Source organism: Aspergillus pseudoviridinutans (genome assembly GCF_018340605.1).
Source record: "Aspergillus pseudoviridinutans IFM 55266 DNA, scaffold_3, whole genome shotgun sequence".
Taxonomy (NCBI): Eukaryota; Fungi; Ascomycota; class Eurotiomycetes; order Eurotiales; family Aspergillaceae; genus Aspergillus; species Aspergillus pseudoviridinutans.
Genome location: NW_025091283.1, coordinates 104,770 through 121,875, shown reverse-complemented (window position 1 = coordinate 121,875; position 17,106 = coordinate 104,770). Strand labels below are relative to the sequence as shown.

At 49.6% G+C, this 17,106-nt stretch overlaps 5 protein-coding genes across 5 annotated transcripts; 3 read left to right on the top strand and 2 right to left on the bottom strand.

Annotated features, from left to right (window-relative positions):
* Positions 1 to 858: 858 nt before the first annotated feature.
* Positions 859 to 3,216, top strand: Asppvi_003799 (putative serine-rich protein; the record flags this gene model as incomplete). Its single annotated transcript, XM_043299756.1, has 1 exon — positions 859 to 3,216. One exon carries the CDS (start codon positions 859 to 861, stop codon positions 3,214 to 3,216), a length of 2,358 nt encoding a protein of 785 aa, XP_043155691.1.
* Positions 3,217 to 3,973: 757 nt separating this feature from the next.
* On the bottom strand, positions 3,974 to 5,651 carry Asppvi_003798 (uncharacterized protein; the record flags this gene model as incomplete). Its single annotated transcript, XM_043299755.1, has 6 exons — positions 3,974 to 4,084; positions 4,162 to 4,255; positions 4,305 to 4,572; positions 4,626 to 4,692; positions 4,750 to 4,794; positions 4,848 to 5,651. The coding sequence occupies 6 exons, from the start codon at positions 5,649 to 5,651 to the stop codon at positions 3,974 to 3,976; spliced, it is 1,389 nt and encodes a 462-aa protein (XP_043155690.1).
* Positions 5,652 to 8,890: 3,239 nt separating this feature from the next.
* Asppvi_003797 (uncharacterized protein) lies at positions 8,891 to 9,916 on the top strand (the record flags this gene model as incomplete). Its single annotated transcript, XM_043299754.1, has 4 exons — positions 8,891 to 9,316; positions 9,372 to 9,471; positions 9,520 to 9,734; positions 9,800 to 9,916. The coding sequence occupies 4 exons, from the start codon at positions 8,891 to 8,893 to the stop codon at positions 9,914 to 9,916; spliced, it is 858 nt and encodes a 285-aa protein (XP_043155689.1).
* Positions 9,917 to 11,000: 1,084 nt separating this feature from the next.
* Asppvi_003796 (DnaJ domain protein) lies at positions 11,001 to 13,005 on the top strand (the record flags this gene model as incomplete). The annotated part of the gene is made up of 4 exons (XM_043299753.1): positions 11,001 to 11,097; positions 11,162 to 12,241; positions 12,360 to 12,387; positions 12,450 to 13,005. 4 exons carry the CDS (start codon positions 11,001 to 11,003, stop codon positions 13,003 to 13,005), a joined length of 1,761 nt encoding a protein of 586 aa, XP_043155688.1.
* Positions 13,006 to 14,859: 1,854 nt separating this feature from the next.
* On the bottom strand, positions 14,860 to 15,918 carry Asppvi_003795 (uncharacterized protein; the record flags this gene model as incomplete). The annotated part of the gene is made up of 1 exon (XM_043299752.1): positions 14,860 to 15,918. One exon carries the CDS (start codon positions 15,916 to 15,918, stop codon positions 14,860 to 14,862), a length of 1,059 nt encoding a protein of 352 aa, XP_043155687.1.
* Between the last annotated feature and the right edge of the window lie 1,188 nt (positions 15,919 to 17,106).

Here is a 17,106-nt window from a genome sequence, read left to right as displayed (position 1 = left end):
CTGTTGGAAACACAGCTTATAGAAGGCAACACCTTTCAATGAATACGCGCTAGGACGCGAGCCAGTCGCGTTCAACTGATTTCGACCTTTGCGCTTGATCTTCACCACTTTTCCTGAGCGGCCCTGCGGTACCCAAGAGCCATGGCGCTACTGACACGGGACGGAAGCTATTAATCAAGATTTGGTGGCTAGGGGCACATACCTGCCCGCAAAATACCATTAGAATGTTTGCGTTGACCGCCACCGTTCCGACAGGGTTTAGGGGATATGTGGCCAGGGCACTTTCTGGGAGAAGACAGCATTCTATAAAGTCATGGCGTTCCATTTACCATGTTTTTTATACGATGTACTTGATGCACCAAGCAATTTTGTTTTCCCCGTGGGAGAGTACGTATGCCAGCGCAATGCCGCTGTTGCAGAGAGCAATTGGGGTGCATTGGACTTGAGACCCATTACGGAAGATCTTAAGTGATTAATCAGTTATCACCGTGAATTATTGTTGTGTGAAGGTTCTACTACAGCGGTTTACATGTTAGTTGAACACGGCTAGTGATGTTGGGTATAGAGGTTCTAGACAATTGCCATCCTTGTTCAACGGTTTCCAGAAGCGCCACGAATTCTTATCCAGGACCCGTCAGAGTTCGTAGAACAAGCATGGGCCCAAAACAAGGCAGCTGATATGTCCATAGCGGTTCGTAGCATAAATACCGCTTTGTGAGGACTAGCCAATTACAGGGCCAAACGATTCTATTGGATCCATGACACGAGAGATAGCACAGTAGCTGTTCCTTTAATATCTCGCCTCGGCAGCGATGTCGCTTGAACAAACCACATTTGTATAGGTGCGGTCGCGACAGTATGGCTACTGAACTCTTTCCGAGAAGCGTGATTGCTAGCACAACTGCCTTTGCTAGCAGCCCTATACCAGGTCCTTCGATGACTGTGGAGCACAATGCCGCTACACCACCTTCCCCCAGGATAACTGGCGTTACACAGACTACCGCTGTATACTCGCAAAGTGAGGTTTCCGCTTCTACTACTCTCGCTGTATACGCGCAAACGAGTTCGAGAAGTAGTAGCCTGGAGAGCCCTTTCACACGAATACCGTTTGTGCAGGTGCCTATTTCATCTTCTACCGACTATGTGACATCCGCGCCGCCGACCGCGTTGCAGAGCCGCTCTGAAATCGTGACTAATGAAACTCTTGTTGCTACTCGCGATGCAAGTGTGACCGCTCTGGGAAATAGGCCTTCTTCCATTACAGATACTCTGAGCGATGAGTCGGCTCTTCAGTCCCTTGGTAGGACATCCTTTGTCAGTCAAATCAGCCTGAATGGTGAAATGAGTGTTACGACGAGTTTACCTAGCGCCAATTACCCAAGCTCAGCCAGTAGTGCTCCTGCAACTCTCGTTGGCAACATGCCGTCCCTGGGACAATCAAGCCTGGTTACTGAAACTTCCAATATGATTGACAAGGCGGTAATTCAAACTCCTCAGTTTGAAAGTTCTCCTCGTGCGAAGAGTCGACATGCTACAACCAGTGACATGGGCAGCAACAGTCGGGATGCTCTTTCTATTGATACCGCGACTTTATCCGCGCCAGCGGAGATCAAGCTTGATATGACTAGGGATGTCTCTGAGCTACCAAAATCTTTGTCTTTGTCCTCCAGGACAGTGGGAGCTTCAGCGCAGGGGATCTCTGAGCAATCAGTTACAACGAGCGCTCCCAGATACGACGTCTCGCGATCTGGGGTAGGGGAAAACTCCACTGGAACCCAAAGTCAGGAACTCGACGACACAGCTGACAGCGGTTCCAGTAAGAGTGGTTCCTCAGGGCAGAGATCCTCAACGACGACGCTAGCCAGCCCGAACGGTGAATTGGGTGTTACAATGAGTTTACCTCGCACATACCACCTAAGCTCAGTCAGTAGTGCTCCTGGGACTCTCAATAGCAACGTGTCGTCTCTAGAACAACCAAGCCTGAGTTCTGAATCTCCGAGTTCAAACGCCGAACCAATAATTTTCACAACCGAGATTGCTCACGAAAGCCCTTCGCTTGTGAATAGCCAGCAGCCTACGACCAGCGAACTGGTAAGCAGTCGTGTGACTGCTCCTACGGGTAATGCGAGTGCGGACACATCAGTAGAGAGCAATCTTAGTAAGATAAGTGATGGTTTCGAACTAAAATCTCCGTCAAGATCCACCACAGCAGTAGGGTCTTGGTCGCAAGGAACTTCTGCGCCGTCAGTTACAATGGGCGCTTCCAGTGGAAATATCTCGGAGCTCTTTGGGTTGGGGGATCCCTCCACGGGAATACCCAGTCAGGAAGACGGAACTAAAATTGGCCATACTCCCAAAGGTACTGCCATGAGCGGTGCTATTGTCAGTGTTACAACGGGAGAGAAACCCTCAATCACGAAGCTGGGCCATTGGACAACTTCCTTTGAACATGCCGTCATGACCTCAATTAAGCAATTAGCCGAGCAAAATGGGGAAGAAGTCTCCCTTCTGCTGACAGCAGGCAACCAGTCATCCCACCTATCCCAAGAGGGACAGCTCACCAGCGGCAACTCTACTAGAAGTACTAACCATTCGCAGAATGACCGCATTACGTCGACTCCACCACCCCAACCTGCAGAAATTGAAGATCCCAGCGGAAGTGTTCTTGCTAAGTCTACGTCGCATAGCAATGTAGCAAATTTGTCCATTTTGTCGCTATCAATGCCAGTCATGCTTCCGTACGCACTGACAAAATCCACCCCAACTTTATCTGACCCTGCGGTTGCCACGATATTAATTACGGCCCTCAGCGAGCTTACGCCTGTTACCATGGTACATCCCGTTCATTCAGGAAGCTTCCGAGACGCACTACCGTCGGAGCACAGCCACCAAACAGATGTTCTATCAGTCACGTCCACTGAAGTACGGAATTTTGAATCATTTACGGACGCCAGTACTTCTACTGCTCGGCCGACCCGTGATACAGATGCTGTATACCAGGCCTCACAATCGCACAGCGTAAATAAGTCAAGTGTTTTCATATCTGTGGGTGTGGTTTCCGGTGCACTTTGCATATTCCTAATCGTATTTGGGTGGGCTCGTCATTGGTGTAAGAGCGAGGGGATGATACGGACCGCTCGCGCAGAGACGCAGAAACTGACACCACGAGACCCAAACCGCTCCTATTTCTCCCTTTATTCTGAAGATGGATCTTGAGATGCTGTGCTGTACCGTTTCATCGCCTTGTTCACTGCATACCTATTAGAGCCCTAAGGCTATTGTTATGCTGTACAGCTCGTAGTGCCGGATTTTCTTGAGCGATAAGAATATTACCTATCCATAGCCGTTCGCCGAAGCGATACGCAGGTATCAACTACAGCTAATCCTCATGTGGGCCTAGTCATATTTATCCGGTTACATGAGGGCTAATTACAGCGCCTGATTTGTTCTAACCCTGCGATAAGGGAGGGGCTTGATACCATTGTGGGAACCGATCTTGCGTTGGACGGGAATCGAACCCATAACCTCAAAAAAGCAGCGTCACCGCAGCAGGATGGTGTAGCATATATACTTGGAAGGAAAGTCTTGATTATTTAACTCTATAGGTTCATGCCTAACATGGTCATCCAACATAGCAACTACTGGTTCCGAACCCCACCTTGCCGTGCCTTGACCACCATCGCACGCCCGACAGAAACGATGAGCAAAAGAGACGAGATGAACGTTAGGCAATGTTAACCCACCCGCCCGAGCCTCTAAACTTCATCGCGCATCAACTGCAAGCGTCTGGAGCTTCCTGGATAACCTCGTCAGCGCTGGGATGTTTCTGGGCTTTTGGTCTGAGCTTGCGGCGTGGGCCGTCCGCTTTATTTAGGGCACGGAGAACACCGCCCCGAGATACTGCCGTAGTAATGTCTCTTAAATAATCATCAGCTTTGTGGCTGGGAGGAATGTCAACAGGATCTGGGATGGGTTACATGTCCTGATCCAGAAGGATGATTTTAAGGCCGCGGGGCTGGAAAGTGTCGCTCAGGCAGCTTTTCAGGGCCGGCGACCTAGAAAACCCACCAAGGAGGAGAATGACCTACAGCATTTAGCGACAACTAGACTGGTTTCAACGGGGTATGTCCAGGGACGTCGGAGGGCAGTAGACAGCTTTACCTTGACATCTTCGTCATTAAGTTGCTCCAGCTGTTCCTTGATCAAATGTACGGTTCCAAGAAGACTTTGGCGGTAGTAGTTATCCATTTGTTCTCTGTAACTCCGTCAGGACGTGGATATGTGTGGACTTGCTGGTGTCTTACTTTCTGATGAAAAACATCCCCTTCCCAAAATTCCTCGGCGGGTCCTCCCTTAGGCAGTAAATGCGAAGACCTCTACTCTCACCCTCCTCCCAGTCAGCTGGATCGTAGATTCGTTTTAGCTCGTTCTCAAAGGTACGAAATAGGTCTTGTTGAAGGACTGCTTCTTTGGAATATATGGGCTCCCAGCCCAGCTTAATGATGTGGGCCAGTCTTTCTCTGGTTTCCTCAATAAAAGCCTGGTTTATATAGCTTGAACCGCAGTATTTCCCTGTTTATTGTTGTTAATGTGTTGCCCAGTATAAGTACTGGACGGGGGTTTACCGGTTGGGGTGGCTATTTCATCGAATCTGAAGGGATCCTCCTGCCGCACCTTGTAGGTGATCGCGTCCTAGAGAAAAGTGAATCATAAGTCACCTACAGCTGGTGATAGAGCATAAAAGCTTACAACAGTACCACCTCCGGCATTGCACACAACGAAGTTGGACCCTTTCTGCAGATTGTGAGTACCATCAACGAAGACACAGCGACAGCATCCATACATACTTCGATATTTTCGCGGATGTTTTCGTGGCGCAGGGCAAAGGTTGCTGCAGCTTCAGGTTCGTCAATAATAAATATAGAAAACTCCCTCCCTCTCATATCCGTCTTGTCTACTACCTCAAGCAGAATTTCCCGCATTGTGAGTTGCGCGTACGTTGACCACTTGGATGGCACGCACAGAACCAGTTCGACCTCCCAAGTATTATTGAAGCCCTCATATTTTCCCAATTGGCCATGGGTATGCTCAAAGACTTTCATGAGGTAGTCCATAATAGCTTCCCTGGCAGTTCTACCTACCTTGCGGAGGGCGTTCCTGGGCTGTGACAGCCGATCATCATCAACGCTCTCCCCGTCATCATCCAATAACAGTTTCGGAAGTTGGATGATATAGTTCATCGAATCTGCGTCATCTTTCTCTGATAGATTGCGTAGCGTACGTTGCACCTCATGGCCCCACAGGAAATTCCCATCACGATACCAGCTTTCGCTAGGCACAAATGGGCCCGCTGCGTTGGCAGATCGAATGGCCATCGGCCAGTTTGCTATGGATCGGATTCCTCCTGGATGGACGTGTACAGGAGGGTGGTCTGGGTTGAAGGTGATATACGAAATCGAAGTTAGGGTGGTTCCATAATCGAGGCATAGGAGAATTTTTTTCGCAGTAACGGGATTTTGCCCGTTTCGTGGACTGCGTCGCAGCTGGACGTCATCTTCATCCGTTACCCTGCACATGGAGGTGCTGGTTGAGGAATCCATATGAGCAAGTTTACGCCGTACGCGTCTTGGTGGATTCGATCGCTGGGCCATAGCAAACAAAAAATTGATGGCGTATAATGAGCACATTCGGTGAAAAGAATTGGGCGAACTCACCACTCAAATTAATGATTTATATAGTGCTGGGCACGGGCAGAGCACGGCTGCGACAACTAGGCAGCAACTGCCCTTGACTGAGAATTTCTTTGCAATCTAAACTGGGATTGGTGTAGTCCTGCTGCAGGTCAACAAGGGTCTCCTTTAAGCCTTGACTTAAACAGGCAGGCCGGAGGCCGCACTTTTGGATACATCGAGGCGCCTTGACCCTCGTTCTCTCCCGTTCCTGATGCCATCACCCCCTATATTTCTCCCATTGATAATATGGGCTTTCTTAGAAGCTAGCGGACAGAAAGACCGCATCTCACTCAACATTATGAGGAGATGACTCAGGGGAAAATTCTGAAGCTACTGTACTGTAACCTGCAAGCAACAAAATATTCCGGTCAGCTAGACGACCGTGCCCAGTGAGAGGAGAAAAGCAGAGCCAGGAAGATCTTCCCCATGTTGGGTAGAGTGCAGAGAGCTTTGAGTCTCGCTGTTGGGACTTTTGTACAGTAGAGCCACCCTCCATCCTCGAGACCACCGTTTATAAACTCCGGCTCTGGTAGCAAGCGCGGGCTATACTGTATTGTCAATTCCTCCTCGGTAACTTCAGACGCGCAATTACCAGATTCCCGATGGATTAACTTCCGGAAGAAGATTTAAAATTCTGCAAACAAATCGTAGGATTCCAAGTTTCAAGGCTGACTCTTCTATTGATGCTATAGAAACGGTACTGTTAGCAGTAGACGTACTGGATTATCTAGCTGGCGTACTACCATTTTGGAGATTATTCTTGTTCCTGAAATGGCCACCGCACTTGACGCAGAGGAACGTCATCATATTCTCTATTGGATATTGAGAAGGAGGCTATGGGCGCGCAAGAAGGCGCGGAATTGTTCAACTATGGGTCATTGCTCTTCTTAGCGCACAAGCGGCAGCTCGGGGTGCACAACTTGAACAACAACTGCCTTGCTAGTTGATAAGCTTAACTCCTACCAGATTGCGCACCGAATCCTAAGTACTCGGCCGTTTGGATATGCTTCAACCTGCTGCTGCTGATGCTTTATGATAGTTGCCGTTCTTTCCCTCAGGATCTTCGCCTAAATGCGACAAACCCGATAAATTGAAACCTGTAAAGAACCTTGAATTATAGCATTGTACGAGAAGTTTATATTCTATTGCGAAATGGTTAGAATTTAATACCAGCGGCTGTCTATCATCTGGTAGCCGGCGACTGTATGGCCACTTTGTCTCAACTAACCTCTGCCACGGTACGATTACCAGAGACCAGTCCATTAGAAGCTTAGTTAATGTAACCTGAATTTAACGTATGCATACTATACACCATAGCGAGTACTGTTTACATCTTTACAGTGGCAAATCCTATGCTTTCCAGCTCTCCGGAGTCGGGTTTCCGAACTACGTTATTATGCAGACATATTGTACTGTGCATTGATGTAGGTCAATTGCATATATACGACACGCATCCAGCTATAGCCAAACAGATCGCTCTGGGCGAGACTTCATGTTCTGTACAGTGACCATTTATCTTGATCCTCTGCGTATTTCTGCGCTTATCAGGGAAAACGCCACGGTGCAATGCATTTGAATTCAGCGCCAAAAGTGTCTCACGGCAAAAGAGAGCCATCTCTAGCTGGGAAAATGCGGCATCAGTCATTGCTCCTTTCCATCCCATGTCGACAACAAGCCTCTTGACATCGGTCTACCATACAGGAGCAGAATGTAAAGCCAAGCCGGTTGTGGCGAGCCCCGTCTTGCTATCGCCACTTTCGGATACCCTCCCCTTCAGAAGGCCCCATAGTTCCTATTCAGAGTTCTCTGTGCTTGGGCCGGCGGATAGTCGTACGGGCTGCAATGCGCTTTCCCAGTAGCCACCCGTTCATTGCTCAAACGGAGGGTTATTTCTCCCCACAGGGAGCGCAACCGCTTGTCATATCGAGCCGTTATACGTAGAGAGAGCCCTGCCCTTAGCGGAAGAAGATAATCTGTAGCCATGTCGAGCAGTCTTTTCTGGGGAGCGAGTACAGAAAAGACCTCTTGCAACAACATGTTCACTACTGCGTCACTCCTTTCAAAGACACTTTCCGGTTCAAGGGTCACCGTTGTTCTAACCCACGATCGATAATCATCATCGCCCTTGTAATGAACGCCCCAAGTCAACATCAGGCGGAGGTCGGAATGTGTGTGGGATTGCGCGGTGGGAGATAACGGCGACAGGACATTTGGGTACGGTGTGTCCTCATAGGCGGGTGCGTCATCATCTATGTCCGAAACATTGCAGCTGCAGGCGGGGGATTGTAATGGAGAATCGCAGTGCTGCCAAGGAACCTTTGTATAACCCACATGCATGACTAGTGAAGGGAACCAATGATGTCGAAGACTTGAAGAGAATATCGTATAGTTTAAGGAGGGCCAGAACGATTTTCACTGTCTTAGAACGAGAGTCTGGCAACAATTATTGAGAATAAAGGAATCAGTTATTTGCAGCTTGTATATGATATGGCCCCCTTTTTAGCCTGTGGTCCTCGTATGGCTGGGATGGAGAATAAACAGTCGTTAGCGTCGCTCCAACAGGCTGCTAATATATTGTTCAACTCTAGCTGCTCAAGAGCTGATACCACGCTAGTGCCCTCGAGCGGGAGAATCCACAGCCCATTATAATCACGAATCGGTTGAGCGGATTCCCGATCACTCCTGGCCAAGTTCTGCCCCGTGAGCTGTGATCAACCGAGCCAATACCCTGTCCATTTGCGCGTTTCTCATGCGGTTAATTGCACCAGTGAGTCAGGTTACAGTTGGAGTTTGGTCGACTAATTTTGTTTGTCTCGTTGAACCCTAAAAAGATATAGAAACTCAGCGGTACCACAGCCCATTACTCCGTTGGAACACATCGCTCCTTCAAGTGCACACTGGATGTATTGTTTCTTGGAACACTTAATCGCCGCAACAACTTGACCCCACTTGAGCCCACCCGATTTGCTCAACTTGGTGGTCAGGGAGCGCAAGTCTACTAACATATGCGTTTGACATATGCTTTTGCGGTGTATAATAGATGACATGTATTCTATACCCTTTCACGTCAGCTAGCATGTCGCTTGGGAAAATGTCCCGACCCACTCAGCCAGTCGAGAGAGCTACACGAACAAGATCAGATTGAGACTTACTGAAAGATGGAGCCTGACACTAAGGCTAGAAAAGTTGTGTCTGGCGGGCCGAAGCAGCTTGGCCTTCCTCAGGTTGTGAAAGCAAAACGGTCTGCAGAGCCACTGCTAGTAGTTCGAGGCAACGAATCACCGCTCGATACGTTCCAGGAGATTTTCAGCTGCGAGCTCGCTGGGACTGTTCTGTTTATGCAACGTCGAACTCGCCCATATAAGACGAAGACTATTCGGAAGTACACCTCGGAGATCAGGCACAAGATTTTGTGCATCTTCCAGCGGATTCACCACGAGAACATCATGTGCGCCGAAGAATGTTATGTCAACGACGGCACAGTATTCGCCGTAGTCGACAACCTTCCTCTGACGCTCGAACACTTGGTGCAACTTTGTACCCTCTATCCAACGGAAGGTCAGCTAGGGTCTATAATCGCACAAGTGTGTTCCTGACCCGCCGACAACTCGCTCGCTACAGTAACTGACATGTTCGTAGGTTTTGAGCGGTATCACTTATTTGGCGACTGTAGACTTCGAACATCGAGCCTTGACCTGCAAAAATATTCTGCTCGGCAAAGATGGTACGGTCAAAATTGGTATGGCTCTTTAACCCTTTGATGAATCGCTGACGCTAAGGATTACAGCCGCGTTGGAGAACTGCGTCTCACGATCGACAAACCAATCGCACCTTCCAACCATAAAGGCCCTAGGCGATCTGATGATGTATCTTATGCAGAAGTGCGCAAGAAAAGATGGGGTGTTAGGAGTCGACAACGTGAAACGCTGGCCGCTGGATTCGGCCGCCGTCGATTTTCTAACCTTGATCTCTTCAAGTACCTCTCTCTGTCCACTCACGCAGGTATGGTAACCCAACAGTATGGTCAACTAAACCTCGAACTTCAGACCTTACTCACAGTCGTACAGCACGTACTGATCACAAGGGAGAGCGGGAATCGTAGCGATGTTGCTGGCTTGGCTAGCCAGATCCTTCTCTATTACAGAGACCATTTACTCTCCGATCCTGCACTTTCAGCTTTCTGATAATGCAAACTGTAGGTCCTAAAGAATGTAACGTTTGGGTCTTTGTATCAATGAAGGGGGTAACTATGTGCCAGGGGACGTCAAATGGCTCCGGGTAGAACCATGTAGATTACATGTATCCTTAAAAGATAAATCGGACAGCGTATGATTTCGCTAGGTGTATTTATTTTGGTGGATGGAATCTTTATGACATGTTTGGCAGGAGTCGACATAATACTTGGACTTCAATTAGACGATTTACTTCTTTCCGCACTGTGTTCGCTGAAAAGGGCGATGGTTTCATCATGCCCCCCAACCTGATGGTGCTCTCCCATATTCCACTTCTGACGCATGGAGCTTAGATCGTATCAGAAATCATTGAGGCACGTTTCCCCTCGTCTCATCAAATAGCTGCAATCTTCGTCACTTGTCGGCAAAGTTAGGCCGGTGGTCCGACCCTTATCGGGACTGCGCCCCCCGTTCACTGCGACCTTAGCTAGGTCTCGGCCTTGATTCTTAGAACAAAGTGATCGTGGTCTCCCTTCGCCAAGTTTAACTTCTAGAAAGCCAAATGAAGGACTTTTTGTGTAACCCTGACGTATGAGGAGGACGAATGAAGTGCCGCTGCCGGTGACATCTCGCGCATCGACTCACAGAACACCTAACAACTAACAATCCCGCAAGACAGGATATGGCCCACGAGCAGGGTTGAGCGACTGCCTTGGATTCAATCATATGTTCTCGGTATTGCTTGAGGCCTTCTGGTTTCGACTAATAGCGCAAAGCTAGCTATGCCAACGATCGAATACTGTGCGAGTTGACCCTGTGATTGCGCGCCGGACTGCACGGAGCAGAGCGCAGACAAATTTCTGCTTTCACTATTGACTTTTCTCTAGTCAGCAAGCCTTCGTATACAGTATCATATTTGCTCTATAGCATTCCAGGTTTCCTTTTCGAGGTGACGGTTCTCTTTTTCCTTTCCTCACCGCTTCTAGAGGAGTCGCTACGCTGTGCGTCTTAGGACTGGACTTGCACGCACGGCTGAATCATTGTTTATTCGGTTATACACATCTTGAACGTGGTATGAAGGCCGCTGCTGCTCGCCATGGTCAAGCCGGACGTACGTAGGGATTATTACGCGGACCTGGGCCTGACGCCCAGCGCGGACCTGGAAGACATCAAGAAGCAGTACAGGAAATTAGGTATGGCAGCAGCAGCACACTCAGTGGCTCTGCTTGAATGCCTTTTAGGTTAATGAGATTTCAGCCCTCAAGTACCATCCCGATCGAAACCCAGGTCGAGAGCTCGAGTTCAACGCCAAATTCCAGGCTATCCAAGCGGCTCACGAAATTCTTAGTGACGCCAAACAGCGCCGAACCTACGATTTAGATCGACTACGTGCTGGATACGGCAAGAGTTATGGTCCGCCCAAGCCAACGCCACAGAAAAAGCCTGCTAACCCTGACGCCTCGGCACACCCCCCGAAGCCTCAGGCCTCCAGACAGCCGTTTTCAGGTCGCCCGCAATCATCCTCTAATGGGCACTCGACCGGTACCCAGGGTTATGCGCACTACGCGAGGCCGAGTCCCAGGCCACCGTGGGGGAAGACGAACGATGCAGGACGGACCGGGGCTGATTCATATCGACAGTTTCAGGGGACATGGGGGAACTCTACGGCTGGATCTCGCTTTGGCCAACGTACTGGGAGGGCAGGGTATACAGGGGCTGTGCCTCGACCGAATGCAACTCCTACCGGGCAACCCACTAGACCGAAATCCGCGTACGACTATTTCAAGACAACCACCGACCAGTCATCCCGCACCCAGTCTACACGGAAGAAGCATGGTTTCGCTCCCCGGTCAGCTAGTGGGGACGAGCCCATGGCTGCAAACACATCCTCCTATACCACTGTACCTCGAAGGGAGCGCTTTCAGGAGTCCGACGACTTTCAAAGAGAAGCCGCGCCCACTGCAACGACTGAGAAACCCGCGGCACCGTCCGACTACGGAGCCGAAAACACTAGCACATCGAGTCCTAAACAAACAGGTAGTACGAATGCCAGTACAGACGGCGATAGGACGTTCTTCTCGGAATCGGGGCTTCATTCCGACGGTGTGCGCGATTCAACCAAGAGATCCAGCGCCCAATCGCGGACACCCTTGGGCAGCGAACGACGCAAAAGCGCCAGCCCTAACTCGCGCAGTGACGGAGGGCAAAAGTGCAATAATTCGGACGATACCGACGCTGATCCCTTGGGTCGTCAAACAGGAGCCGTTCCAAAGAGCGGACCGCAAAACCGTGGATCTGCCAATCTTCATTCTCAGACAGGTTCCCCTCCACGCAACGGTAAGCCACCTTCACCTTCTCGTTTGGCAAGCACTCGATACTTCATTCTCTGCTGGCCCAATCCTTGAATAACCCTCTATCGGTGCATAAACTGCCAGGTACTGACTGACACCTTCAGATTCCCCCAAGCAGCCAGCGTCAGATTCGTACGAGACCCTCGCCTCCGATTTCTATAATGTATTCTCAGGCTAACACTTTCCATCTGTAGAAATGGGGCACAAAATATTGGCCAAGCTCCATTAAATGAAACGTTCAAGCGTAGGAGTCGCGACGATGCACGCAAACCATTCACTGCTGAAGACTGGAGAGGCGATTTTGGGTTTGGACCTGCGACACAGAATGGCCGACCTGAGTTTCACCATCGACCGAACAGCCATGGGCGAGCCTCGACAAGAGCGAGTCCTTCAGGAGCGGGCCAGACAGGTCTATTCAGTCGGGGTTCATCTAGGTCGCCATCCGTTTCACCGCAAACGCACAGAGAGTTTCCTAAGGCAAAGTTCTCCTTGCAGGAGTGGGCTGACGCCTTCAAGAACTGGCAGTGGTTCGTGCTGCAGCACGAGCGAGCCCCACAACAAGATAGTACTCGGCGCCAACAAAACTTTAGGAAGCAGGCCAAATCACAATATAAGGTGCTGCGACCTACACCGCAACCTGCCAGCGTTGCAACAGAAGCTGACGAGGCCCAAAAGACTGTTGGAGGTAACATAGCCCAAGAGGCAACCGGTGCAGATCCTGTGGAGGTGGAAGCCATGGATATCGATTAGGATATACCAGCCCAAGGTTATGAATGCAGGTTTTCAGCAAATAGAGACACCCAAAGAACAAGTCACCAAGTCATCTTCCGGTGTTCGCACCTGTTCAGACCCTCCGAAAAGTCCCAGTCCAAGCGGGTTATTCAATCTGCACAGGGCTACAACAATTGGACTGCCTTGAGGCGCGTGGGGTGCGTATGTTGCAGAGATGAGTGCTTACATCAGAGAGTTGAATACTTCCAGTCGGCCAGTTCTTGATCACTTCAGTGCACGCCAAGACGAGCCGGCAACAAAAACGGGCCTAGTCTGGGCTGGCGCCGTTGGAGATTCCCACGCGTATCAGGATGGTCAAGACAAGTAATCAGAATGATACGTGAACGAGTCATGATATTATTTTGGTCTTGAGAGCGTCGACACTATGTGCGAGAGGAAAAAGCAGGATTCGCTGTTTATTTGCGTGCATGGGAAGAGGGTGAAAGGCTGCACGAACATTGGGAGAGCGCTTGCGAGAACCATCACACATGCATGGTTCTACGCGTTCTCCCCCATGTCGTCCAGACTCTAAAAGGAGAAAGTAGGTGCGCGCTAATTATACTCATTGATCTTGCTGAAGCCCCACGCTAAATCTTACTCGTCCAATACACGGACCTCCGCAACCCACCAGCAATGAACAGCCTCGGCCTCGGGGGATCATTGGGCCGCCGTATCACTTAAGGCAGCTACTCACCGTAGCAAAGCAGGCCCCTCTACGCAATGCTGGGGATTAGTACTCTTGCAGAGACCTTCGTCCTTCTTTGCAACAGGAATCTAAGACCTGTCCAAAAAAGAGCGGTGGAAAATGGTCATATTGTGGGAGAGTACAGTACCCGGCGCGCTGCAAGTGAAAGGGTCCCAAACACCACCAGCAGACGAGAGGCACCTCCATACAGCTGAACAGGAGAATCGCCTAACTTCACTCTGCTGGGCTTCCTCGACCATCAGTAGACGCTAATCGCTACCACTACAAGGATAGGTAGACCTCTGTGTCTCCTGAGCACCCAACATTCAACCACCAACACTACAGATTGCCTCCGCTCCGCGTCCTGCCTGCCCATAGCTGGACTTTCTGTTGCTTCAGTCCCCGCAGCTATCAACGTACGACCACAAATTAACAGATCGCTTCCTCCCTTGTCCCCAATCACCCCCTCTTCCCCCCAGGCCTCTCGAACGGAAAATAGCCAGGCTGGTTTGCCAGGTCTTCTCAGCTATTATGATGTACGACAGCAAATACCACTGATCGCCTCCTCGGCCTGCCGCCTCTGCTCGGACAAACCAATCGCGTAGGGCATAGCTGAGGCCATCAATAAGCCTATGGAGTAGGCCGTAATAAGCCTAGCCAGTAATGCGTTAAGCTATGGCGTAGTCCATCAATGAGCGCAACTAAGCCCAGGCTAGTAACGATGGCCTACGCTCGATTGATCAAGACGGTCCTAGGGCTTGTTGGTGGCCTAAGCTATTGATGGCCGCGGCGTATTGGTGGTTCCGTAGACCAATAGCTGAGGCCATTAATGGAACGCCACAAATGAGCCAACCATCTGGGTCCAGTTGTTAATCTGCCTACGCATAGAAGCTTACGCCAGAAATGAGTCAATCTATGGCCTAGGCTTATTCATCCCTAGCTAGTTTGTCTAGTGTTTTATGAGACTTTTCTGGATCGACGTATGTTGCAGTTGTCAAACAGGCCATTCTATCCGACGCAAGTTGCGCTTTGATTGACATGGAGATGCCGTAAGTTAGTGTAGGTGATTCTAGAAGGCTGCATATCCTGGACTATATTGCATATCCTGAACTATATTGCATATCCTGAACTATATTGCATATCCTGAACTATATTTGAAGGGCTGACGTCTCTGTCACTAGACATTCGACAGATTCATCGGAGACGGGCTCCTGGTAGGAAAGAAACGCATTTACTGCGGGCCCCAATTTCACCATAGAGCTCGCAGAAGCGTGATTGTGACTCTCAGCAAAGTCAAGGTAGTCTTGGACTGAACTCTTTTCGGTGCAGGAGGTATCCAACAGAGTTCTGGCTTTTGAAGTCGTACTACCTATAATTCCGGTGTCCTCCAGGAACAAGAAGAATAGGTCCAGGCACATACTCATGATTATAGCTTCGGCTGGAATATATGGATGGCAAATATGGTGACTCGGGGTGACGTAGTGCACTCCGTCCTGGTTGCTCAGGGAGTATGTAGTAATTCCAAGTTCTTTGACGAGATCCGGGGTGCAGCGGCACGCGACACCAGACGCCTGAAGTAAAGCAGGGTCTATAATGTAGACATAGCATTTTTCTCTGGTAGAGAAGCTCCATGACTTGCTGATATTGTAGATCCTACCTGGACTGGTTGAAACGGACGTAGTTGGCGGAAATGATTTGTCTCCGGGTTGCAGATGGTGCTCGACATTATCCTTGGTCATTTCCTCTTCAAAGGGCGAGCAGTTCACCACTGCCGGGCTGAGAATCCCTACATTGTCGTACCAAATGCTTGCCGAATCCGGCGAAATGACCTTGATTAGGGGGAAGACATCGGCCGCTGATCGAGGTGGAATTTGTCCAACAACGAATTTGTTTAGAGCCCCCTCGAGCTTGCACATTTCGGCGTTTAGGTCGCTGATGAATTCACGGAGTTGCAGAGTATTTTGCAATTCAGAATCCAGCCGCAGGATCTCGTCTTCGTATCTTGCTTGATTCTGTGGACAAGATTCTGCGTACTCAGTCCTCCTAACCAGCTCGGGCAGAATTTTAAAAACGGCACCTTGGAGACGAGGAAGGCTGTACCTGAAGAAGTTGAAAGTGCGTGATTCGTCTCTGAACTCTGACGTTTCCGCTTTTGAGGCTTTGTAGTATGTCTTGTTTGCGGTGGGCAGCCTTTTTGGCACGATCATCTTCACGAGAGTCGTCGGCAAATCCGATGTGCTGGAAACGTGGGAATGGACTGCGCAGACCGTAATTGTCTCTCTTCATTTTGATGATATTAAGCGCCTTCTAATGTCTAAACAAGCGGGAGCCTGATTACTTCGTGAAGGGATTCGTTTCAATAACTCACTCATACCGTATGTTAAATAAAGAATTTAGCTTTCATGGCGTCCGCTTCCGGAGCAGGCGGAGTTATTGGTTACATCAACGACAAGGATGGCACGGTAACAAGAGCTACATCATATCCTTCTATAATATGGTCTGCTATTTCTGCATGAGGAAAGGTACAAGGAGACTGGCTTTAGCCGCTTGACCTCCACTGACACTAAATTCCGTCTTTCGGCGTGGTTTGGACCGCAACCCGGCGGTTCATCCTTCCTATACTACAATCTTAGTTCAACATCTAGTGAGTGAGAGAGCGAAACAACAGAGGAGTGCTCTGCGGCTAACTAGCCAGCAACACAATATACATACTTTCTCCCGAAAAAGGGTAGAATTCGACATATTCCGTGAATGTTGCTCGACAGATAGGGCACCTCTTCGGTGATTCAAGGTTTTCTGCACACAACTCGCAGACCATGGGCCCACATAGAATCCTCACCCAGCAATCTGGCTGCATGTAGCAGATCTGGCATTCTAAAAAACGCCTTTCTCTTCTTTAGGAAAGTTCCCTATGCGTCTTTTGGTGTCTCTCCCTCTCCCGGCGAAGTTCTTTTTCAAGACTGCGAATTTTCTCTTTTAGTCTTTGCAGTTCACAGTTAAATGCCTTTTCGAGATTATCAAAAGCACTAGTCTAGTCCATTGTTAGTTAAGGGCGAAGAAGGTCTCGGTAGGGGCCAGTACCAAAGTGGACGGCTCCGTTTCGGTTCTTTGGCGTTTGCGTGATTGTGTCGTATGTGTCTCGTCATTGACAGTCTCGGGGCTTGCCAATTCCTTGTTATCGGTTATAATAATCGTGTCGGAAGGGCTTGTCATCGTTATTTTAGTGGCCAGGCTAAGGGGAAGAAAGTCGATAAAAACCAGCTCCGTGAGAGGAAAAGAGAATACCAGAGCAAGCAAACATCTGGGCAAAGGAGGCCCTTTATATACCTTAGACCAACCGGGACGGAGTGAGCCCCTCCAGGTAATTGGACCTGGTAATCTAGCATTTTGTTCTT